This window comes from Bufo gargarizans, chromosome 1, assembly GCF_014858855.1.
Source record: "Bufo gargarizans isolate SCDJY-AF-19 chromosome 1, ASM1485885v1, whole genome shotgun sequence".
Lineage (NCBI taxonomy): Eukaryota > Metazoa > Chordata > Amphibia > Anura > Bufonidae > Bufo > Bufo gargarizans.
Window position 1 is genome coordinate 123,373,067 of NC_058080.1, and position 25,452 is coordinate 123,398,518.

The following is a 25,452-nucleotide window of genomic DNA, read 5'->3' on the forward strand; positions in this document are numbered from 1 at the left end:
GACGAAGCAGAGCCAAACGGATTTATCCTGGCACACAATGTAAGTCAATGGGGACAGATCAGTTTTCTCTGGCACAATAGAAAACTGATCCGTCCCCCATTGACTTTCAATGGTGTTCAAGACGGATCAGGTCATGGCTATAGAAGACAAAATACAACCGGATCCGTTCATGACTGGTACATGCAGTTGTATTATGATAATGGGAGCGTTTTTGCAGATCCATGACGGATCCGCAAAAAATGCTAGTGTGAAAGCTACTAAGACATGAGGGGAAATAAACTAATACATGAGCAGTCAAATATACAGCTCCCTCAGATTGTCATAAAACCCATATTCCACCTGATAAGTGAATCCCTTTTGACCCATTTCCATCATTTATGGCATGTCCTATATATGCCATAAATATATTTTATTTGGATACACGTTCTAAAGGTTTTTTCTGGAGGAGATAATTTGTTTTTAAAAGGGTCAGAAAGGGATAAAACGAAACACTAGTCACCCTAATGGCTGGCAATGCCAGCTCAGTCAAAACTTGGCCTCAGCAGTAACCTACCTCAGTCATTGACTTGCTGAAAACAGCGGACTGGTATAGAAAAATCTGCTACCCAATCTAAGCCTTTTCATAGTAAAATTACACCCAAACATTTTAAAGAGTCATTGTATTTAATTTGATTTAATAGAGGATGGTGTAACCAGCACATTTCTATATTACTTTATTTAAAAAAATATGCCTTCATCCACCTGAGAGAAGCTGTAAGGTCATGGCCACTAGATATAGAAGATGGTAAAGAGGAGGTGGGGACGTGTCAGCGCTAGCTGAGATCGTGAGCCTCATAAAATAAATGCTTCTGAACATCACAGTAGCCTACTGTATGCCTGTAAGTGTGAGTTATCCCACCTTATCAGCTTTCCGAGCTCCCTAGAACAAAACAAACAGTGCATAAAGTACTGGCAGAAAAGAGATACCCCTGCTTCTGAGAGAAATGCATCTAACTGTGTAGCTGAAACAGACCAGCGAAAAAAGCTAGTAAAAGTCCCCCATGTAGTGTGAGTCAGAGGAGCATATAACTGCTACTGATAAATATAGGGGCACAATTACTGTACCTCTGTAGAGGTTATGTCTTCAGTAGCACTTTATGTTTGGGGGCACACATACAAAGGAACAAGGGGCAGCCTAGTTGGGTGGAAGGAGTTGTCTGACAGGGATTTGATAATGTAATCCTGTAGATCACAGGCAGGCCCAGCGATATAATAAGGCAGACCAAGCGGCTGCCTTAGAGCGCAGCGATGCCGAGCCAAGGGGGGAGGGGAGGCAGAAAACGTTGTTTGTTTTTTTTTCTTTTAAAATAAATCACTTGCTCGCCGCCGGCTGCCCGCCTGCGTCTGTTCTCTTCTGTGTGGTCCTAGTATCTTCTCTCTGGGCTACCGACAAGTTTGAGGACCTTTCCCGCTGAGCCAATTACTGGCCTGACACGTGACACAGCTGATTGGCTGAGTAGGAAAGGTCTTCAAACTTGTTGGGAGCCCAGAGAGAAGATACCAGAAGCACACAGAGAAGGGGAGCTGCTGCAGATGGGACCAGGGCCAGGTGAGCATAATGGTTTTTTTGCACAACATTAATAGGGGGATGGGGAGAAATGTGACATTCCCCCCCCCCCCATGTCACTTCCCCCCCCATGTCACTTCCCCCCCCCCCATGTCACTTCCCCCCATGTCACATTTCTCCCCCTCCAATGTCACATTTCTCCCCCTCCAATGTCACATTTCTCCCCCTACATGTCACATTCCCCCCCATGTAACATTTATTTTTCTTTTTTTCTACATGTCACATCAACCCCTCCTTTTTACATCACCCCCTTTGTGTCACATTTCTGCCCCATCCCCCTCCATGTCACATTTCTCAACCCCCTCCATGTCACATTTCTCAACCCCCTCCATGTCACATTTCTCAACCCCCTCCATGTCACATTTCTCAACCCCCTCCATGTCACATTTCTCAACCCCCTCCATGTCACATTTCTCAACCCCCTCCATGTCACATTTCTCAACCCCCTCCATGTCACATTTCTCAACCCCCTCCATGTCACATTTCTCAACCCCCTCCATGTCACATTTCTCAACCCCTCCATGTCACATTTCTCAACCCCCTCCATGTCACATTTCTCAACCCCCTCCATGTCACATTTCTCAACCCCCTCCATGTCACATTTCTCAACCCCCTCCATGTCACATTTCTCAACCCCCTCCATGTCACATTTCTCAACCCCCTCCATGTCACATTTCTCAACCCCCTCCATGTCACATCACCCAACCCCCTCCATGTCACATCACCCCCTCCATGTCACATCACCCCTCCATGTCACATCACCCTTTCCATGTCACATCACCTTTCCATGTCACTTTTCTCCCCCTTTCCATGTCACTTTTCTCCCCCTTTCCATGTCACTTTTCTCCCCCTTTCCATGTCACTTTTCTCCCCCTTTCCATGTCACTTTTCTCCCCCTTTCCATGTCACTTTTCTCCCCCTTTCCATGTCACATCACCCTTTCCATGTCCCTTTTCTCCCCCTCCATGTTACATCACCCCCTCCTTTTTACACCACCCCCACCAAGTTCGGGTGGGGCTCCAAAATGTAGCTTTGCTTGTGTTGGCAAAAATCCTCGCACCGGCCCTGATCACTGGACATCAGACTAGACTGCAGAAAATACAATGAAATGGCAGGTAATTCAGGCACTAGTAGAGAGTTCAGAGGCAGAACTGGAGCAATGTATTCATACTGCATATTACAGTAATTGACTGGCACCTTTATTGCATAGTATCAGTCAAATCTATTAGCTGAACCACTCATGACTCTGAATCTCTACCAGCGCCTGAATTCTTGGTTATGGATCTGACCTCCACAGCTCCAGGCAGTGGACAAAGCATTCAGCGGTACGGTGTCTGATCACGTGAGTGTACACACACTGGTTTCTTTACAGTACAGTTCTGTGCTACCTCATGGTATAGATTGCTCACAGGGCTGTCTGACCACCTATCTGCACAGGAGGCTGGACTGGTGGTCTGATTGTGAATAACATGACTGCTCATCATCAAAGGCTTCAAAATATCAGGATGTTTGACAGAAGTCCCGGCCGTTGCAATATGGCCAAAAGCAGCAGGGCTGCACAGATTACTAATAGAAGTAGTAACTCCTTGCTGTTTGGGTATGGCTGGGCGGCAGCGAGTTATCTCTTATTTAATCAACAGTCTGCAGGGACCTGCAGCATCACATCTGCAGCTTCTCCATGTGACCGTACGTATGACAGTCACCCAAAGGATGCAGCTGAATCCGAATACACTGCTGGAATATTCCTGTTGAGTTAGCGTTACTGAAGGTCTTCTTGAAGTGTCCATACTAGGGATGAACAAATAGATTCGTACAAATTAATTAGTCTTATCAAAAACAGTTTGGCAGCACAAGCACAGGGGTTGTATTTCCGCTACTAGAGTAGCAACTGCGCATCTGCCCCTACCCTTACAGGTAGCAGCGCATGAACAGCTGCTGCTTCAGAAGCAGAGCCTCTGCCCTTGCCCTACTATTCGGACCAGCAGCGCAGCACATGATTGGCAGGGTCGGCCGACATGTCCACCACTGTCAGTCAAGCATCTGGGCAGCTTCTTCACCTGCAGGACAGCCTATCTCGGATGAAGAGCTCTTGTGTTTTTTTTCTGGCGTTTTTGACCTATAGTGAAAGAGATGTAAAAACGTCTCAAAACAACACCAGTGCTACAACGTGCTGCCTTTTTGAAAAGATGCCTGAAAGACAAAAAGACCTCCTTATTAGCAAAGATACCATTTTGAAATGATGCTTTAGCCCTGCTTTCATATTTTCCATAGACCTTCAGCTATCTGGAGCTAGCAAGTCATACCAACACAAACCTTTGTGCCAAAGCAGCCTTAAGAGGGTTGTGAAAGAATGGTGGGGTTTTGGCAAACCCCCTAACTTGGCTGGACTTGCCTGCTTCCTGGGGCCGGCTCCCTACTCCTTGTCCCGGCCGGCGATGCTCTACTGGACACCCCTCAACATCCGGTTTGACATCCCCACAGCAAATCACTGGCTGCGATGGAGATTGGATCCCTTAGTGTCATGTCACCATTTGTCATGATATAATGGAAGCCGGTCGTTAAAATGGATGTTTTCAGTGTGGTAGGCCAGGAGGAGAAGGGGCTAGAAGCCAGCGCCAGGAAACAGGTAAGTAATCTTTCCTTTTCAGGTCCGGTCAAGTGGGGTTTTATCCAAAACTTTCTTCACAACCTCTTTGAGCAAATGTGTCTGGTTAAGCTGCTACCAGACCGTACGCTTCATAACAGCACAAAAATACGTTGTGCTCTTTGGATAATAGGATTGTTGACGGGAAACTCCAGACAATCTTCCACCTTTAGTTTACAAAGGAGCTCTGAAAAATGAAAGGTGGAATCTGATTAGTTGCTATGGGAAACTAAGCCAGTTCTACTTTACACCAGTCTGATAAATCTCCTCCATAGTCTAGTGCATTCATGACAAGAGTGCCCCCATGCTCATCAGGATGGTGACTGACTAGTTCCTCTATCTATATCTACATGAGGAGAGCATAAATACTGCAGTAGGTGGCCGGTATGTTTTTTCAGCACTGTTAATGCAGTGTGCTCATGTGGTTTCGTCTATTGTTCTGGAGGGTAAGGCTTAAGCAGGCTTCACACCTGTCTTGCAGCCTGTGTCTACAATTGCATCTTTCTCCAGCAGTGGAATCCAATTTGTGCCGCGATGATGATTATGTAGTGACGACGAGCTGTACCGTGCTGATGGGGCTTCCTGCTCAGACCTTCTCCTCCCTGAATACCAGGACACTGCTGGAGACTGTAGGACAGCTCCTGGTTGTGGATGTAGATTTATAGTTTTTTCTCATCTTCTCAATAGAAGCCTTTTTGTACATGTTTAGCAGATGTGAGAGGAATTATCTGAAACCCTTCCACAACATTTCACTTAGGAATATGACTGTGAAGACCCAATTATAACCTTGTGAGGTTTTTTGCTAGCTTTCTCTCAGTACAAGGAAGCATAGAATTATATATCCTCCTGTCAATTCTATACGTTCCGTCAGTAAGAAGCGAAACAAGAAGATCTGCCTAGTGCTCAGGGAGGACCATTCCTGAATGAGTTATGATGTATTGTGCACTGTTGTGGAATTAATGGTGCATCAGGCCTGTACACTTAATCAATCAGTTTCCACAGCTCATAAAACCAGACTGGAGGAGACAATAGAAATGCAGAGGATGATGCATTATGCTTGGGTAATGGCTCTTGAAGATGTGTGAGCAAATTAAATTCCAGGCACTTCTTCCTCTGATCAGTGAATTATGAACTATACCCCGATGCTGTATTCTAGGATTTCTTTGTGTCTTTTGTATATCGCATTGCTATTCAGCATAGTAGATCCACCACAGTTTCTGTTTTCAGATACGTGTGATGGTGTTATGTCTGTAGGTGTAGACAGTAGTCGCATTTCCACAAAACAAATGCAAATAAAAAAACTGTGCAGAAGATTTGTGATTAGTCTTAAATTTTGGCACTTACTGCTACATGTCAGACACTTTTGGATCAGCAAGTTTGGATCCACTGTGCCAACTAACCTGTTTGACGTAGGGGTAACCTAAAGGGCATTAGTCAAGCGCTTCCCTGGTATGTATCCTTTTACCTCTGTACAGGGATCTGACCTTTGCTGCAGGGAAGCAATTGAACCGCTACCTCCTGGGATAGTCCCGGTGTAGCTGGCAGCTGACCGACTAGGGTTCGGGACTCCAGTGCTGACAACGGGAGCTCAGGATACAGAAAATGCACCAAAACTACAGGAGCAGTCGGAAAAGTCAAGACTTAAATGCAAATGACTACATCTGGGCTGCACATTGTTTGTGTAAATGAATGAAGACACAGGACGGACCAGTAGGGTGGGTGGTAATGACGACACGGGCAGGCAGACTGGGTACATGACAGGAACACAAACAAGCCAGATGGACAGGATTAACTTAAACATGAACAGAACTGAAACTGGTAGTGTAGGAGTACACAGACAGGGTGGGTACAGGGCTGGACAAAAATGTGGGAGAATCACAGAAGCACTTGACTTTACCATCTTTGCTGGTCATTAGGAACCTCTAAAGCTCAGGCACCCTCAGCATCAGCATGGAGAGGGAGCCTTAAATACCCAGGGACCTCTAGCCATGGTCATTGACTGATTTGTAAGCACATATTTCCAAGGCCCTAAGGGGACAGAAGCATGGAGGTAGGAGCATGGTAAGTAGAGCAGCAACCTTGCCACAGGGCAGAACAGGGCAATGATGCCCATGGGCTGCTGTCTTAAATTTTTTTTTTTCTTATACCACCTCTTGGTTGGCTTACTTTAAATAAATATTGTTCTCCAAAACATAGTGCACTCTGGCACTTATAAAAAAGCATCAGGATCAACTCTAACAACCAGATATAATACCTGTTATGGCTGGTCTGGCTGAGAAAAATGATACCTTTTTATGTATTTATGTGGTGTCTTTACAGAGCGAGGTGCTTTTAGTTATGCGCAGATGAGCTCATTGGTCCACCGAAAGGAGGGCTGGAGCCCCTTGGAGCACCAAATTGTCACTACCCTATACCTGCTGTCACTCCCCCATTCCCCGTGATTGACAGCCCAGCCCGATAAATTTGTATTGTACTTTCCACTGTGACAAAAGTTGAAACATGTGGCAAAAGGAAAAACTTGTAAGACAAAGTACGGATGTAGCAGGGTTAACGTGCTTTATGAGACGATGGCTTTTGTTTCAAGATAACGCGATGAGTTAAGACATTTGAGTTAAGAGTGTGTGTTACCCCTGCTACATCTGTATACTTATTTTTTCCATATGTATCTGTTTAAAAGCACGTGGCTAATGATGGTCTATGAGCAGCAGGAGAGAATGTGGTCAAAAAACATTTTACCTGGTAGATCCCCTGCCGCTCCAGTGCTCCCCACCAATCGTTGTTGATTTACTGTAGCAGGGATATGCCATACAAAAGGGTTCATGCACATAACTGTATTTTGTATCTGTGTCCAATCCACATTGTTGTGGATGCTCACAGATCCATTAATTTCTATGGGTTCACCCAAAAACAAAACAAAAAAGCACATAGATGTAAGTTGTGTGCTGCCTTCATCTGTATGTCCATTCTACAAATTATAGAATATGTATTCTTGTCCGTATTGTGGACAGCAATAGAAATTTCTAGTGATGGGAGCGAGAATAGTGGGGATTGCATATGGAAGGTATCCATATTTTGTGGATCTGTGGTTTGCAAAACATGGGTTCCCTCTGTGTCCATATTGTTTTTCACTGATTTCGTTGTATACAAAATTGATAAAAGTTTTTGCAAAAAATTGATAAAACCTTGATGAAAAAAGGAGTTGCATTCTGAACTTGAACCTTTGCATGTGCAAAACTTGGATGCAACACGATTTGAGTATTTTCATCTGAAAGACGGGCATGGAGGTGTTGAATGAGGTGGTGATTCGTGAGTTTTATTGTTTACCATCTTAGCCATTGTGGGGATTCGCTCTGGTAGTTAGGATAAGCGGGCGCAGTACAGAGTACAAGTTCGTAATTCAAACTTCAGTGTTTGTTCACACATGATGCCAAAAACAAAACCTCACTTTTGCAGTGTTGGTGTTACTTCACACCCAATGGCAAGTTAATATAACAAAAGTCACCTTGGTGGCAGTTCTACCTCAGAAAGTTCAAATACCGGCTTTAGACAGCCTGTTCCCCTGACACACGGGTCTCCGCTCTCTAGCCCAGCACAGGCCTCAGATCACAGCACACAGACCTCCTGCACGCCACTGTCAGACAGAGGTAATCCTCTCCACCTGGCAGTGCTGGCTGGATTTTAAGCCTGGCAAAACCCGCCTGGAATGTGGGGAGTAGTCACCCACCCAGCACTTTGACTACTCCCAGTAACAGCCATCCTGGATCAGCTATTACAGCCATGCTAAGTACCAAGGTGTCAAACAGCAACTGCTGCTGACACACAACAAACGCCTCTTACTCCACCGAGGCCAGGAACCTCAGTGACACATACCTATCATCCATGGCGATTCCTTGTGCCCTCTTACACCATGTACAAGGAAGGGGCATTGGGGAGCAATTGGCTGTAAGACTAAACAGTACTCTGAATTGGACATAGTTGAATGTATTTTTATTCTCTCAGTTTTAAGGGGAAAAGGGCATCTTTTTGGTTTGGAGGCAATAAGTTACGCTTCTTTAGTTCTCTGTGTATAGCTTCACTTGTCAAATATGTGTCTCTTTTTATTGATCTATATAAAGCACAAGATTTTAGGAGGGTTCACTCAGCACTCTGAAAATGTAACAGCAGATGAAAAGGCACCAGTGTGTCCTTGCCATTGCTGCATGTCAGAATATGCAGGCACTTAAAGGAACATCTGTGCCTTCTCAAACAACTGATTTGCGTGGGTCCCGGGTTTCAGGCCCCCCACTCACGATCAGATACTGATGACCTATTCAAAGCAGAAGGGTTGAGCGAATCGAACTTTGGATCATAGCACTTTGTTTGTAATGCTGTTTCCATACAGCATTAAAATGTATTGGCTCCGTGTAGTAAAACTTTGTCTTAGCAGAAGTTGCACGAGACTTCCATGAATGAGTTGGTATTCCTATCTGCATATTTCAAAACATTTTAAAATGGGAATCCAATTTCTGCTTCGGTACTGGCTAGGGCTGCACAATATATAGAAAAAATAATCGAATCGTGATAATCGCCAAATGCGATATGGCGATTTGACCGACCCGAAAATACCGCGATTATGTATGAAGGGGCCCCGCGCACATAACTGGCTTTGTGTGTAAAGTATTTTACTACTATGTGAAACAAGCTCTCGCCTATTGATAAAAATGGCCTCCACAGATCCCCCACATAACAGCGTCCTCCACAGATCCCCCACATAACAGCGTCCTCCACAGATCCCCCACATAACAGCGCGTCCTCCACAGATCCCCCCACTTAACAGAGCTTCCTCCACAGATCCCCCCACTTAACAGAGCTTCCTCCACAGATCCCCCCACATAACAGAGCGTCCTCCACAGATCCCCCCACATAACAGAGCGTCCTCCACAGATCCCCCCACTTAACAGAGCGTCCTCCACAGATCCCCCCACTTAACAGAGCTTCCTCCACAGATCCCCCCACTTAACAGAGCTTCCTCCACAGATCCCCCCACTTAACAGAGCGTCCTCCACAGATCCCCCCACTTAACAGAGCGTCCTCCACAGATCCCCCCACTTAACAGAGCGTCCTCCACAGATCCCCCCACTTAACAGAGCGTCCTCCACAGATCCCCCCACTTAACAGAGCGTCCTCCACAGATCCCCCCACTTAACAGAGCGTCCTCCACAGATCCCCCCACTTAACAGAGCGTCCTCCACAGATCCCCCCACATAACAGAGCTTCCTCCACAGATCCCCCCACTTAACAGAGCTTCCTCCACAGATCCCCCCACTTAACAGAGCGTCCTCCACAGATCCCCCCACTTAACAGAGCGTCCTCCACAGATCCCCCCACTTAACAGAGCGTCCTCCACAGACCCCCCCACTTAACAGAGCTTCCTCCACAGATCCCCCCACTTAACAGAGCTTCCTCCACAGATCCCCCCACTTAACAGAGCTTCCTCCACAGATCCCCCCACTTAACAGAGCTTCCTCCACAGATCCCCCCACTTAACAGAGCTTCCTCCACAGATCCCCCCACTTAACAGAGCGTCCTCCACAGATCCCCCCACTTAACAGAGCGTCCTCCACAGATCCCCCCACTTAACAGAGCGTTCTCCACAGACCCCCCCACATAACAGAGCGTCCTCCACAGACCCCCCCACATAACAGAGCGTCCTCCACAGATCCCCCCACATAACAGAGCGTCCTCCACAGATCCCCCCACATAACAGAGCGTCCTCCACAGATCCCCCCACATAACAGAGCGTCCTCCACAGATCCCCCCACATAACAGAGCGTCCTCCACAGATCCCCCCACATAACAGAGCGTCCTCCACAGATCCCCCCACATAACAGAGCGTCCTCCACAGATCCCCCCCACATAACAGAGCGTCCTCCACAGATCCCCCCACATAACAGAGCGTCTTCCACAGATCCCCCCACATAACAGAGCGTCTTCCACAGATCCCCCCACATAACAGAGCGTCCTCCACAGATCCCCCCACATAACAGAGCGTCCTCCACAGATCCCCCCCACATAACAGAGCGTCCTCCACAGATCCCCCCCACATAACAGAGCGTCCTCCACAGATCCCCCCACATAACAGAGCGTCCTCCACAGATCCCCCCACATAACAGAGCGTCCTCCACAGATCCCCCCACATAACAGAGCGTCCTCCACTGATCCCCCCACATAACAGAGCGTCCTCCACTGATCCCCCCACATAACAGGGCGTCCTCCACTGATCCCCCCCACATAACAGGGCGTCCTCCACAGATCCCCCCCACATAACAGGGCGTCCTCCACAGATCCCCCCCACATAACAGGGCGTCCTCCACAGATCCCCCACATAACAGGGCGTCCTCCACAGATCCCCCACATAACAGAGCGTCCTCCACAGATCCCCCATAACTATGTCATACCCAGCCCCGTCAGCGGCTCATATAGGAAAATCCAAGCAAATAGATCTCTAGCACAATTCCCTTTTAAAATATCGCATTGCATATCGTTATCGCAATTTTTAGGGCCCTAATCGCAATTGCACAAAATTCCCATATCGTGCAGCCCTAGTACTGGCTGGGTACCTCAGTACCAAAGCCAACTTCTGATTCCTATTTCAAAATGTCTTTAAATATGAAGATGGGAATACCAAACTCATTTTCTGAAATCTTGCGCAACTTTGGCCAATACGAAGTTTAACTACATGGAGCCATAACATTTTAATGCTGTACAGAAACAGCATTATAAACAAAGTGTTTTAAAAATTCTACTTCGGATTCATGATCTTGAGCTCAATTCGCTCAAGCCAACACAGCATAGGGGAACTCCCTTTAAATGACTGTTTATGACGTCAGGAGATCAGAGATAAGCCTTCACATGAGCCCTCAGCTGACTTAACTCCGGAGGGACAGTCTGCAAATAGATTATTTTTTTTTGCATGTATCACAAAAACTGCTGAAGTTTTTTTCATAAAGACCAATTGAAAAAATATATATTTTGAGCCCAAACGGAGGAACATGTGATCATTAAAAAAAATTCCCAAGGGTAACCATAGCCTTTAAACTTTATTGAATAGAATTATGATGAATTGCCATCAAAAGCAAAGAAAATCATAATCATAAATTGCCCATTCTAGTCTTTGATATGTTGAAATGGTGGCTTCAGATTATCCTCAGAGAATCTAGCAGTAGTTTCTGTAATGGCCGATATGTAGCTTTCATTATATAAAGGAGAAATGTGACTACAATGCATATGAGTCTTCTTATTCATAAATGTATTGTTACAGTTTCCCACTTTCTAGGTTTTTTATGCTACAGAAGTGACTCGTTAATTAATCTCTGTTCTTCATGATGTTCCGACCTCACTTTTTTAATCTGGAGAACTTTATCTTGGTTGAATATTTTCAGAGCAAATGTTACCGCTCATTACCTCCTTCACTGAATACAATGCTCAGCAAAAGAACGGGAATAGGTGGCCGTCCTGCTGTTGTATTGTTAATGAGTTTTTATTGTGTGATGTGATGTGATATTTTTCACATACTGTGCAGTTGTCACCTTTCTGAATAGATAGGGTTTCAGTTCTATTTTTCTGTTTTTGTTGTAGGCAGTTTTATCTCATTATAACTAGCTGAAAACACGAAGAATAAAGGAAACTGCAGCAACTTAGCATTTTCTGAATAGTCGCACTACTTTCATAATTCTCTAGGGTGTCCCATCACATTTCAGCATTTTTGTTTTTTCTGGATTTTTTTTACCACATCGAACCATTTAGTGAACATTCAGTCCTTACAAAATAACCTGTTTACCAGTTACCACCACCCTGTTTCTCTCTGTTACTTACCTTTAAAGGGACTGTCTGAGATAATTAAACATTTGTTGGGCACCCCTGCTATGCCTTAGATTAAAATAAAAAGCATATCCTCACCCGTTTCTCCACTGCTGGTCCAATACTCCCACCATTGTTTAGACACAGGAACAGTGACTTGCCTTGATACGGATGTGACCACTGCAGCCAATCGCTGTCCTCAGTGGTCTACTGCTAAATCCACAGTAGTTGTGTGCAGTGTCATGACTGCATTTAACACCTCATTGCTGAAGCTACTGTAAGTCCTCAGCTGTAGACTACTGGAGTAACTTATACACTCACCTAAAGAATTATTAGGAACACCTGTTCTATTTCTCATTAATGCGATTATCTAGTCAACCAATCACATGGCAGTTGCTTCAATGCATGTAGGGTTGTGGTCCTGGTCACACAATCTCCTGAACTCCAAACTGAATGTCAGAATGGGAAAGAAAGGTGATTTCAGCAATTTTGAGCGTGGCATGGTTGTTGGTGCCAGACGGGCCGGTCTGAGTATTTCACAATCTGCTCCGTTACTGGGATTTTCACGCACAACCATTTCTAGGGTTTACAAAGAATGGTGTGAAAGGGGAAAAACATCCAGTATGCGGCAGTCCTGTGGGCGAAAATGCCTTGTTGATGCTAGAGGTCAGAGGAGAATGGGCCGACTGATTCAAGCTGATAGAAGAGCAACGTTGACTGAAATAGCCACTCGTTACAACCGAGCTATGCAGCAAAGCATTTGTGAAGCCACAACACGCACAACCTTGAGGCGGATGGGCTACAACAGCAGAAGACCCCACCGGGTATCACTCATCTCCACTACAAATAGGAAAAAGAGGCTACAATTTGCACAAGCTCACCAAAATTGGACTGTTGAAGACTGGAAAGATGTTGCCTGGTCTGATGAGTCTCGATTTCTGTTGAGACATTCAAATGGTAGAGTCCGAATTTGGCCTAAACAGAATGAGAACATGTATCCATCATGCCTTGTTACCACTGTGCAGGCTGGTGGTGGTGGTGTAATGGTGTGGGGGATATTTTCTGGGCACACTTTAGGCCCCTTAGTGCCAATTGGCCATTGTTTAAATGCCACGGGCTACCTGAGAATTGTTTCTGACCATGTCCATCCCTTCATGACCACCATGTACCCATCCTCTGATGGCTACTTCCAGCAGTATAATGCACCATGTCACAAAGCTCGAATCATTTCAAATTGGTTTCTTGAACATGACAATGAGTTCACTGTACTAAAATGGCCCCCACAGTCACCAGATCTCAACCCAGTAGAGCATCTTTGGGATGTGGTGGAACGGGAGCTTCATGCCCTGGATGTGCATCCCTCAAATCTCCATCAACTGCAAGATGCTATCCTATCAATATGGGCCAACATTTCTAAAGAATGCTATCAGCACCTTGTTGAATCAGTGCCACATAGAATTAAGGCAGTTCTGAAGGCAAAAGGGGGTCCAACACCGTATTAGTATGGTGTTCCTAATAATTCTTTAGGTGAGTGTATATCATGGTTTAAAGGGGTTCACCTGATGCTAACATCAGGGGGGTGTCCGGTTGAAATTGTGGGTATGTCAGAGTTTAGCTCTGAACCTGGACAACCCCTTTAAGACCTAGTTCACACCTCAGTGTTCTGGTCAGTGATTCCAACAGTGATTGTGAGCCTTAGGGCTCTTTCACACTCTTTTCTTCCGGCATAGAGTTCCGTCGTCAGGACTCTATGCCGGAAGAATCCTGATCAGTTTTATCCTAATGCATTCTGAAAGGAGAGAAATCCGTTCAGTATGCATCAGGATGTCTTCAGTTCCGGACCGGAACGCTTTTTGGCCGGAGAAAATACCGCAGCATGCTGCACTTTTGGCTCCGGCCAAAAATCCTGAAGACTTGCCGCAAGGCCAGATCCGGAATTAATGCCCATTGAAAGGCATTGATCCGGATCCGGCCTTAAGCTAAACGTCGTTTCGGCGCATTGCCAGATCCGACGTTTAGCTTTTTCTGAATGGTTGCCAAGGCTGCCGGGACGCTAAAGTCCTGGCAGCCATGATAAAGTGTAGTGGGGAGCGGGGGAGCAGTATACTTACCGTCCGTACGGCTCCCGGGGCGCTTCAGAGTGACATCAGGGCGCCCCAAGCGCATGGATCACGTGATCGCATGGCACGTCATCCATGCGCATGGGGCGCTCTGACGTCATTCTGGAGCGCCCCGGGAGCCGCACGAACTGTAAGTATACCGCTCCCCACTACTACTATGGCAACCAGGACTTTAATAGCGTCCTGGCTGCCATAGTAACACTGAACGCATTTTGAAGACGGATCCGTCTTCAAATGCTTTCAGTTCACTTGCGTTTTTCCGGATCCGGCGTGTAATTCCGGCAAGTGGAGTACACGCCGGACCCGGACAACGCAAGTGTGAAAGAGGCCTAAACCATGTGCAGGTCACAAACACAGAACAGGTGCAAATCTTTCCATTATACCTTATCTCCAAATATTAGTGTGTGAACTAGGCCTAAGCTTCCTCTCTTCCATCTAAAATCTCTAAACAATAAAAAGTACACTCTCTTGAATTTTGGGATACTGACTCTCCTGTTTGTTCCCATTTTTCTTTCAATGGTGCCTCCTCTTCCCCAATACTTTCCTTTTTGGCGATCTCTTATAATCTCTGGTATTCTGATTCAAACACAATGGGGTTTCTTTTTAAGGAAGACTATAGCTCAGAGTACACATCACTGACCTCTTATATAGTAATAAACCTGCCCTATTGTGTCACTTGTATAGGGGATTTATTAGGGCGAGCATGAATAATTGTTTAGTGCTAAACTGTACAAGTTGAGGATCTGCTTAAAGTGAATGTCCACCCAGTTGATTTCGTTTTAATAGTTTTAAATATGCATCCACATATTGGTAGTGGATATGAGGAAAAAAGTGCTGCAAAAACACCTGTAATGGGCTGCTTTTTGTGGACCTTCGACTGCTTTCAACCTTTGGATGTAAAACCCGCAGCGTAAATTGACATGCTGCAGTTTGGAAATCTGCTGTTCAGTTTTTCTGAAACAGATCCCCCAACTCGTTTGTATCCATAGATTTAAAAGAAACATACTGCTTCCCTGCAGCCACCACTAGAGGGAGCTGAGGAGGTAAGTGCAGAGCTCCAGACTGAACCTAATATTAGCAAATTATACAATAAACTCACAAGCTCCCTCTAGTGGAATACTTGTATATTGTGCTTTTTCAGGTTTGATTGCATGTCCTTAATTCTTCATCTTGTGCCTTAATCTTTTTCAGTGTTTGACTACAGCTACAGAGACTACATTCTGACATGGTATGGTGAACTCAGTAAAGATGGTGGTCAACTCTACCACTTGCTCTCTGAAGACTTTTGGGAGTTGACCAGACAACTGCGCAGTCGGCTTGCTCACATTGATGTTGTGAAGGTGGTCTGCAATGACGTTGTGAAGAACCTGCTCACACACTTCTGTGACCTCAAGGCTGCAAACACTAGGTAACAAACCGGAGCAAGCACCTGTAATCCTTCTCTGTGTGAAGTGATAATCTGTAGGAAATAATGAGAGCAAGGCGACGCTTTGGTTTAACCGTCTCAGGACTGGATAATTGGGGAAGGATGAAGACGCTGGTTATTTTCTGATTACAATGTCAGAAGCACAACATACAATCCTTTTACCATGTTGTCATGTGAACCCATGCCATGTTGGGATGTATAGAAGCCAAGGGTGGACTGGAATCTTAAAGTGGCCCTGGAAAAAAAAAAAAAAAAAAAGTGACTCCAATGTTGTAGGCGGGTCCAAAGTTACAGAAGGTGGGACAACAGAAGTAGGTGGGGTCAGCAGTCCTTGTAGTGCAGGACCAATTACCACCCCAGCAGAACCAAATACCACAGTCCAGCACAATATACTGCCGCCGCCCCACAGTATGAAGCTGTGCCTGATGCTCCTACATTAATTAATGTTGAGAGCATCAGATCTTTATGTACCTTGCTGACAACTAAGGAGGGATTAAGTGGCCCCCTGGGCAACGGACCACCTTGAAATTTCCCTGTAGGGTCTATGGCCAATCCGTCCATGATGGAAGCATGTCTCTGGTGGCTCCAGTCAGTTCTTTTGGAAGGCCGACATGTCTTCCTATGTTTCCTCTACAGCAACCATTGCAGGGAAAGTGTATCACTGGCTGCAATTCTACCGGAGACAGCAGATTATCATTGAGGCTTTTTAAGCTAGTATCCCTCAATCCTGATCACTGGGCTAGCTTCAGGGGAGGTCTTCATGAGGGTACCGTAAATGTTACTACGGTATGTAGATATACAGGGGCAAGTCTGTAATCCAGAAGGCTTGGATTTAAAGGGCATCTGTTGGCAGATTTGTACCTATGAAACTGGCTGACCTATTGCACGTGTTCTTGGCGGCTGAAGGCTTCTGTGTTGGACCCATGTTCATATGTGCCCGCATTGCTGAGAATAAATATATGCAAGTGAGCCTCTAGGAGCAATGGGGGCATTGCCATTATTCCTAGAGGCTCAGCGCTCTCTAACTGCTGCTCTCTCCACTTTGACAGGACCAGGCAGTGATAACATCATTACACCTGGCCCTTTCAATCAAAGTTCATGGGGCTCAGCAGAGAGCAGAATCTCTAGGAGTAATGACAACGCCCCCGTTGCTCTTACAGGCTCATTTGCACATATTATACCTTCAATTTTTTCAGCAATGCAGGCACATATGAACATGGACCAACACAGAAGCCTTCGGCTGCCAAGCGCACATGTAACAGGTCAGCCAGTTTCACAGGTACAAATCTGCTGGCAGATGCCCTTTAAAGGTAAGAGCCTTAAAATTGAGATATTGTCAAGAAGCATCGATTCTATAGGAGTTGACCAGTTCTAAAGAATCGTCTGTTTAGTCTATGTTTGAAATATACATTGCATTGCTGGTAAGGGCTTGTGTCTTGGCTTTCCTTTTGTTTCGTAGACTTATTCTCCTGACCGCATTCATAGGACTTGGCGGTCTGTATTTCCCGCTGTCTGTAGGACAGGTCAGGTGCCCTGCATCTTACATTCATGTACTGTTTGGAGTCCATGGTGTGCTTAGCTGCATTAATGTGAATAAAATGTAATTTTAGTGTTATTTCATTAACAAATTGTCTGGTTTACTGCTCTATAGTATGACATCGTCCATTATGTTTTCTATTAGCGATTACTGATTGTGAAGGTCGGTATTGATTGTATTTCTCGCAAAGTATTTCAGACTAGATAGATTGCTGCTTTCACTTCTTTATTGATTGGTGTTTCTTGTAAACTGAAGCCTTTATTTCGGGCTCATGCCCATGACTGCATGCATCTTGCAGTCCGCAATACGCTGATCCGCAAAAAAATATGGATGACATCCATATTGCATCCGGTGCCATTGTAATTATGGCTTTTCTTGTACACAAAACGGACAAGAATATGACATGTTCTATCTTTTTTGTGGGACTGCGGAACTGACATATGATTGCAACATCCTTTTTTTTTTTCAGACCCATAGGAATGAATGGGGTCAGTGTGCGATCTGCAAAAAGTGGTACCAAAAATACAGTCGGGTGCATGGGGCATTATGATGTGAAGATTAGATGGTGGAATATTACTTGTTTGTTTTCTTCTCTGCATAGTTCATATAGTATTCTTTGACTTTCTATAGAGCGGACAACATCTCTCTACTGGGTATTTGCAATGAACTAGAGTTCAAAAATGTAATCATCCATCGAGTTAAAAATTACTAGGGCATAATGTGGACTACAGGAGATCCGTATAATATTGTGGCATACTAAGTAGTCTCTTACCTTTGCTAAGGTGTATGCATGGCCCATCCCAGGGTTTATTTGTAGCGCGTCCATACTTTCAGTTCTGTTCTTTTTCAAATAAATTGATCATCTGGTTCACAAAAAATATCACATTAACTGGGGAATGAACAGGACACTTACATGGTGCCCTCCTTTTCCTCTGCGGATCTGACAATTCACAGGCTCCTTCTGCCAGCCAAGGTGGCCACACTGCTTCTCAGACTACCTGGGGGACATGTGCTTTAATAGCTAAAGACATTTCCTACTCGTCCTGCCCTGCTCTTGGCTTGGCCAGCACTGTTCACAGGAGGGCAGCAGAAAGGGTCTTGGACCACCACAATCGCAGTATGCGTCAGGCAGTAGCAAAAGCAGTGTGGCCATCTTAGCTGGCAGAATAGGAGCCCCGTAATTGGTGGATCTGCAGCTGATATCCGGCATCCATGATGTCATCTGAATGAATTTTAACCATACTTATTCATATATAATTGGGTAAATCCAACTGACTTGTTCAAGAAGACAGAGTAGTTGTCATAGTACCTTTTTTGTTACAAGGATTACTGAGTAATGTATATGGACTGTTTTCAAGTCTGCAGCTTAACAAGTGTATTAGCATGCTTTCCAAAATTTTAAGGGAATTTGTCACCAGGAAATTCATTGTTTAAGGCAAAAGCTCTTTTTCCTATAGTTTGCAAGCACTGCCACCGCTGCTGGATTGCGGAGTGGTCGTAAAAGTTATGTTTTTTTGTTTGTTTGTTCTTTTATGTAAAATTGAGAGAGGGGGTGATCAGATTTTTTTTTTTATACTTTAAAAAAAAAAAAATTGTAATCTTTAGTACCCTTAGGGAACTTGCATATGCAATCTTGTGTACTACTGCAGTCTGTGTGAGTTTTACATATATTATATTTAGCCCTGCCACAGCTATCTTCCTGTGACAGGCCTGGGCACCTTCATTTGGCCCCAGAAAGCCTTAGTAACTGATGGGAATCTTGCAACTTTTCGCGCCAGGCTCCAGTCTGAGGACAGAAGGATCACCCTCCATTTGTCTAATACCTCAAATGTTGTGGGCCCTATTAACTGTATGACTACCTTTAAATCCCCAGTTCAGAGGTGGACTGGCCATAGACCATACAGGGAAATTTCCTAATAGGCTGGTACCCAGGGGGCCGCTCAGGGCATCCTGTCTGCCGCTGACCTCTCAGTGGTAATTAACACTGTGAAAATCAGATACTCGTGTACTCGGCCAGTGGCTGCACATGTCCTCCTGGATTCAGCTGCTGTGGGCAGAAAGAACTGGAGGACAGAAAACAGTAGCGATTTGATGGCCACCACAGGGAGACAGCTTTTGGGGCAATATATTGTGCTGCCCTGGGGTATATGGTTCTTCTGGGATGCTATTTTGCGCTGTGGTATTTCTGACCCTGCCTAGTTGTGTTGCCCCACTGTCTGTTAATTTGGACCCGCCTACAACATGGGGCTGCTTTTTAGATATTTTGTTTCCAGGGCCATTTTGAGTTCCCTGCCCCAGTTTCAGGGCAAAACTGTTTATTCGACCCCTTATTATGGAGATCTGCACAAGGCACACAGCTTTATGGATCCTTTTTGTGGTGAAAATGCAAAAATATGTGTGTTCATTTAACTTCAGTTTCTTTCCCTTCCCTCTTGTTTTTGTTAATTTTTCTTCCAGACAGGATGAGCAGCCAAGACCCTTTGCTCTTCATTCCTGCTTAAAAAACACAGAAGCGGAGCTCCAGTTCCTGCAGACTTGCGCCAAGGTGCTAGTCCTCTGTTTGATGCCTAGCAGGGATGCACGGTCTCGTAGTCTGCGCATTGTTCTTTCTGAAATACTTGCCACCAAAGGTCTGTAAAATGATCAATTCACTGCCTTTGTGTTATTAGTCATACAGGTTATGGAACGCTATTTCTGTTTAAATGATTAAGTAAAATTAAATTTTCTTTTATGCACATTTGAAATGAAATGTCATTATTTGATACTCATCTTCATTTCTATCATTTACCAGATATTGAAAAATTGATTGTTTCTTTACTTAACAAGCACACAATCATTGCAAAAATGACGATCTATTCAAATAGAATCTGTTTTATTTGTTAGAAGTGATCTGTGTAATTCCTTACAGTATGTTTGTCCTCTAGTATTCAGTATATTGGGCAGACTGGATGGGCCAAATGGTTCTTAACTGCCGACACATTCTGTGTTTCTCTACTGTATGTTATATCAGCAGTTCATAAAGGGAAGGTTCAACCTTCTAAATAAATTATCATTCCAATGCATCTAAAAAGCCGAAATTTTAAATAGTCCTAATTAAAATAAAGTTTTGTATGTACAGCTCCTCTGGAGTCCTATGTGTTTCCATGATGACCGAGTACAGACACCTTTTGTTGTAGTTTGATCCTCCAGTCATTTTGCCATCCACGTGTCTCCTGCTATTTGCTGACCCAGCCAAAAGTAGTTTAGTTTAGCGTCTATTAATCAAATTTTAAAGAGAGAACAGTTGATCAGACATTGCTGTCTCTGGTTGGTTTGAAGAAAAAAAATGGGTAATTTTCGGGCTCCTAAGGGTACTTTCACACTTGCGGCAGAGAGATCCGGCAAGCAGTTCCGTCGCTGGAACTGCCTGCCGGATCAGGCAAAATGTATGCCAACTGATGGCATTAGTAAGACGGATCAGGATCCTGATTAGTCTTAAAAATGCCTGGTCAGTTGAAAATATGCATTGAAATGCCGGATCCGTCTTTCCGGTGTCATCCGGCAAAACGAATCCGGCATTTATTTTTTTCACCTTTTTTTCAGTCTGCGCATGCGCATGACGGATCCGGCACTAATACATTCCTATGGGAAAAAATGCCGGATCCAGCGTTCAGGCAAGTGTTCAGTTTCTTTGGCCGGAGATAAAACCATAGCATGCTACGGTTTTCTCTTTTGCCTGATCAGTCAAAACAATTGAACTGAAGACATCCTGATGCAAACTGAACGGATTACTCTCCATTCAGAATGCATGGGGATATGCCTGATCAGTTCTTTTCCGGTATAGAGCCCCTGTGACGGAACTCTATGCCGGAAAAGAAAAACGCAAGTGTGAAAGTACCCTTAAAGAGGTTTTCCGGTTTTCTAGTGGGTCTAAAAAGACAGAAGGTGGAGCAACAGAAACAGGCAGACCAGCAATACCACAGTGCAGTACAAAATACTACCTCATCAGAACCAGATACCACATTGCAGCCTAAATAATTGCTAAGAGCATCAGATCTTTAAGTACTTGGATAGCGGTCAAGAAGAGGGCATGGGTGTGGTCCTCTGAACATTGGACCACTGGGAAATTTCCCTGTAGGGGTCTATGGCCAGTCCGCCCATGCTGCCACCACACAGCCAGATGAGCAGTTTTACCCTCCCCTACTATGTCCTTCCCCCTCCCTAGTAGATTATAAGGCCTCACAGCAATATCAGTATGCTAATGAGTTCATGGTTGTGGTACGTGTTTTATATAATAAATGTATAACCCATTTTTAGATGTACAGCGCCATGAAATTAATGGTGCTCTCAAATAAGTACTACTACTATTAATTTTGTAATTTGTCATATTTACAAATTCTGCCTCTGTTGCCGAATGCATTTTAGGCTAATTTCACATTTGCGTTCGGGGCTCCGCTTGCGAGTTCCGTTTAAAGCATGGATGTCAAACTCATGGCCCTCCAGATGTTGCAAAACTACAACTCCCATCATTCCCTGATAGCTGTAGTATGCCCATGCATGATGGGAGTTGTAGTTTTGCAACAGCTGGAGGGCCACGAGTTTGACATCCCTGGTTTAAAGGCTCTCACAAGCGGCCCCGAACGCATCCGTCCAGCCCTAATGCATTCTGAGTGGATGCGGATCCGCTCAGAATGCATCAGTCTGGCAGCGTTTGGGCTCCGCTCAGCAGGTGGTCACCAGGGTGTCCGCCTGGCCATGCGGAGGCAAACGGATCCGTCCAGACTTACAATGGAAGTCAATGGGGACGGATCCGTTTGAATTTGACACTATATGGCTCAATTTTCAAACGGATCCGTCCCCCATTGACTTTCAATGTAAAGTCTGGACGGATCCGTCTGCGGCTACTTTCACACTTAGAATTTTTTTACAATATAATGCAGACGGATCTGTTCTGAACGGATCCATTGTCTGCATTATATGAGCGGATCCGTCTGGGCAGACCCCAGACAGATCCGCTCTGAACGCAAGTGTGAAAGTAGCCTTACATGACCCTGTCCATTCTCCTCTCTCCCACATCCATTTGTTGTACTAGCCAGTTCTTCTCGTCTGTGCTGTATTTTAGAGTGTGCATGTCCATCTTAGCAGCATGGGTGGAGAGTAGGTGTGTTCTTCCAGTCCTCTTGTTTTCCTGTGGTGGAGCAGAGAAGATCTGGATCATCAGATCTTCCATGCTCCAGAGAAATCAGAGGGACACATCTCATTCCCAGCTATGCTAACTCAATGTGCTTTCACGCTTCAGAATACGGCACAGACAAGAAGGCCTGTCTGCTAGCAGATGGGCACAGGAAGTTGGACAGAGGAGAACTGATGGGGTCATGTGTGTTCCATATTGGGCAGTAGGGGCAGAAATGGTAAACACAGTATATTACAAAATGTAAGATGGCTGCACTTTAAAGTTAGAGAGCTGATTGGTGCATATGGGAAACCGCCTTTAATGGGGTAATCCGATTTTGCATTTTTCAGAATCAATTGACTGGAAACAGCACATACTGCCACTTTCTAATAGTGATTGTTCATCTGTAGTGACCCCTTTTTCCTGCACTCCTTCGAGGTCACGTGACATTTTCCACTGTGTTGGTTCCCTATTCCGATGACATCACATTTATATCTGAGGTGGGCAAGGCTTGTAAGGCTCTGTCCTTTAGACACAACATCATCAGTGACCTTGCCTTTCAGGGAGGTGTTCTGTTCAATCTCCGCCCTGTAGACGTGATGTCAGCAATGATGTCTTAGGGTCCATTAATGTTCAGTGGGGTCGCAAAAGAGGCGGACAGCACAATCTGTTCCGCGGCTCCGCTCAAAAATAGAAATGTGTCCGTGTTTTGTGGAATCCGCAATTTGCGGACCGCAAAACGGTTGCAGACGTGTGAATGGACCCTTAGGATGTTTTTTTTCCAGCAGGGCTTCAAGGAGCCTTGGATGCAGGGATGTCATCAGAAATGTCAGCGTTCCATACAGCCAAACAGTTTGCCCCCATTTTTATTCACACTGTTTGTCAATCTGCTTAAATATGTGCCGGTTAATATGATTACAGGCATGCCAAATACTGTTTTGTGATATTTAACCCCTTCAGGACCCTGCCATTTTTCACCTTAAGGACCAGGCCATTTTTAGCAAATCTGACATGTCACTTTATGTGGTGATAACTTTAAAACGCTTTTACTTATCCAGGCCATTCTGAGATTGTTTTCTCGTCACATGTTGTACTTCATGACAGTGGTAAATTTGACTCCAAATATTAAATTTTTATTTATAAAAAAAAAACCTAAATTTACCAAAAATTAGCAAATTTCCAAATTTAAAGTTCTCTACTTTTATAATAGATAGTAATACCTCCAAAAATAGTTATTACTTTACATTTCCCATATGTCTACTTCATGTTTGGATCATTTTGAAAATGAAATTTTATTTTTTGGGTTTAGAAGCAAATCTTAAAATGTTTAAGAAAATTTCCAAAACCCAATTTTTTATGGACCAGTTCAGTTATGAAGTCACTTTGTGGGGCTTACATATTAGAAACCACCCATAAATCACCTCATTTTAGAAACTACACCCCTCAAGCTATTCAAAACTGATTTTACAAACTTTGTTAAACCCTTTAGGTGCCCCATGAGAATTAAAGGGGTTATCCCATCTTAGACAATGGGGGCATATCGCAAGGATATGCCCCCATTGTCTGATAGGTGCGGGTCCCACCGCTGGGACCTGCACCTATAAGGAGAACGGAGCAGAGAAAGTGGAGGAGGGCGCACTGCGCATGCGCAGCCACGCTCCGTTCATTTCTATGGAGCCACCGAAAATAGCCGAGCGCTGGCTCGGCTATTTCAGTCGGCCCCATAGAAATTTATGGGAGCGTTGGCCGCACATGTGCGGTGCGCTCCCATTCACTTCAATGGGAGAGGCGGGGAGCTGCGCCTGGTGGTGGTCGGACCCTGGGAAACCCGGGGTCCTCCAGCCACAACTCTCCCCGGCTCCGTTCTCATTGTAGGTGCGGGTCCCAGAGGTGGGACCCGCACCTATCAGACAATGGGGGCATATCCTAGCGATATGCCCCCATTGTCTAAGATGGGATAACCCCTTTAAAGGATAAATGGGAATGAAATTTCAAAATTTCACTATTTTTAGCAGATTTTAAATTTTTATCTATTTTTCTGCAACACATCAACGGTTAACAGCCAAGCAAAACTCAAAATCTATTACCCTGAATCTGGAGTTTACAGAAATACCCCATATGTGCTCAAAAACTGATGTATGGGCGCACATCAGTCTTCAGAGTGGAAGGAGCACCATATTGCGTTAGGAGAGTGGATTTAGCTGGAATGGTAATTGGGAACTATGTCGCATATGAAGACACCCTGAGGTGGCCCTACAGTGGAAACCCCCAAAAAGTGACCCCATTTTGGAAACTACACCCCTCAAGGAATCTTTCAGGGTGTGTAGTGAGAACTTTGACCTCAAAGGTGTTTCCTAGAATTAGGGAACACTTGGCAGTGAAAATGAAAAACATTTTCACAAAAAAGTAGCTTTTTCACTTTCCCAAAGGGTAACAGGACAAAATACACCCCACATTGTTCCCCATTTCCCCTTTAAATACGGCAACATCCCATATGTGCTCAAAAAATGTTGTATGGGCGCACAGCAGGGCTCTAGAGTCAAACAGCAAAATATGGATTTTGCTGACCTGAATTGGTAGACATTGATTTTCGGTGCCATGTCACATTTAATATTCCTGAGGTCCTCAGAAATGAAAAACCCCAAGAAGTGACCCCATTTTGGAAAGAGCACACCGGTGGAACAATTTAAGTGGTGGAAAGAGTACTTTTTAGCAAACGGGCGTCTCACAGAAGGAGGAAACACTTGTTAAAGGATTTCAAAGCACACATTTGTGAAAATAAAAAATTACTAGCAGACCCCAATTTTTCACTTTCACAAGAGATTGAAGGAGAAAATGCACCCTAGTATGTGTTCCCCCATTTTCTCCCCATTCAGGAAACACCCCATATGTGCTTGTAGCCTGCTGTATGGGCGCACAGCAGGCAAACGGCAAAATATGGATTTTGCTGGCAGGCCTGAATTGGCAGACATGGATTTTAGGTGCCATGTCGCATTTAAACAATTCCTGAGGTCCCCAGAAATTAAAAACCCCAAGAAGTGATCCCATTTTGAAAAGAGCACCCCCTGTATGAACATTTTAAAGGGTAACTGTCATGTTTTCATCAAAAATCAGTTTTAGCATATGTT

At 44.8% G+C, this 25,452-nt stretch overlaps 1 protein-coding gene across 1 annotated transcript in view; it reads left to right on the forward strand.

Moving 5' to 3' along the window:
- The window catches only part of SNX25 (sorting nexin 25), a 237,870-nt gene that overhangs the window by 106,013 nt on the left and 106,405 nt on the right, over window positions 1-25,452 (forward strand). Inside the window, exons 3-4 of the mRNA XM_044297649.1 lie at window positions 15,401-15,617; window positions 19,630-19,802. Of these exons, the coding sequence (XP_044153584.1) occupies window positions 15,401-15,617; window positions 19,630-19,802 (390 nt within the window). The remainder of the gene's footprint in view (window positions 1-15,400; window positions 15,618-19,629; window positions 19,803-25,452) is intronic.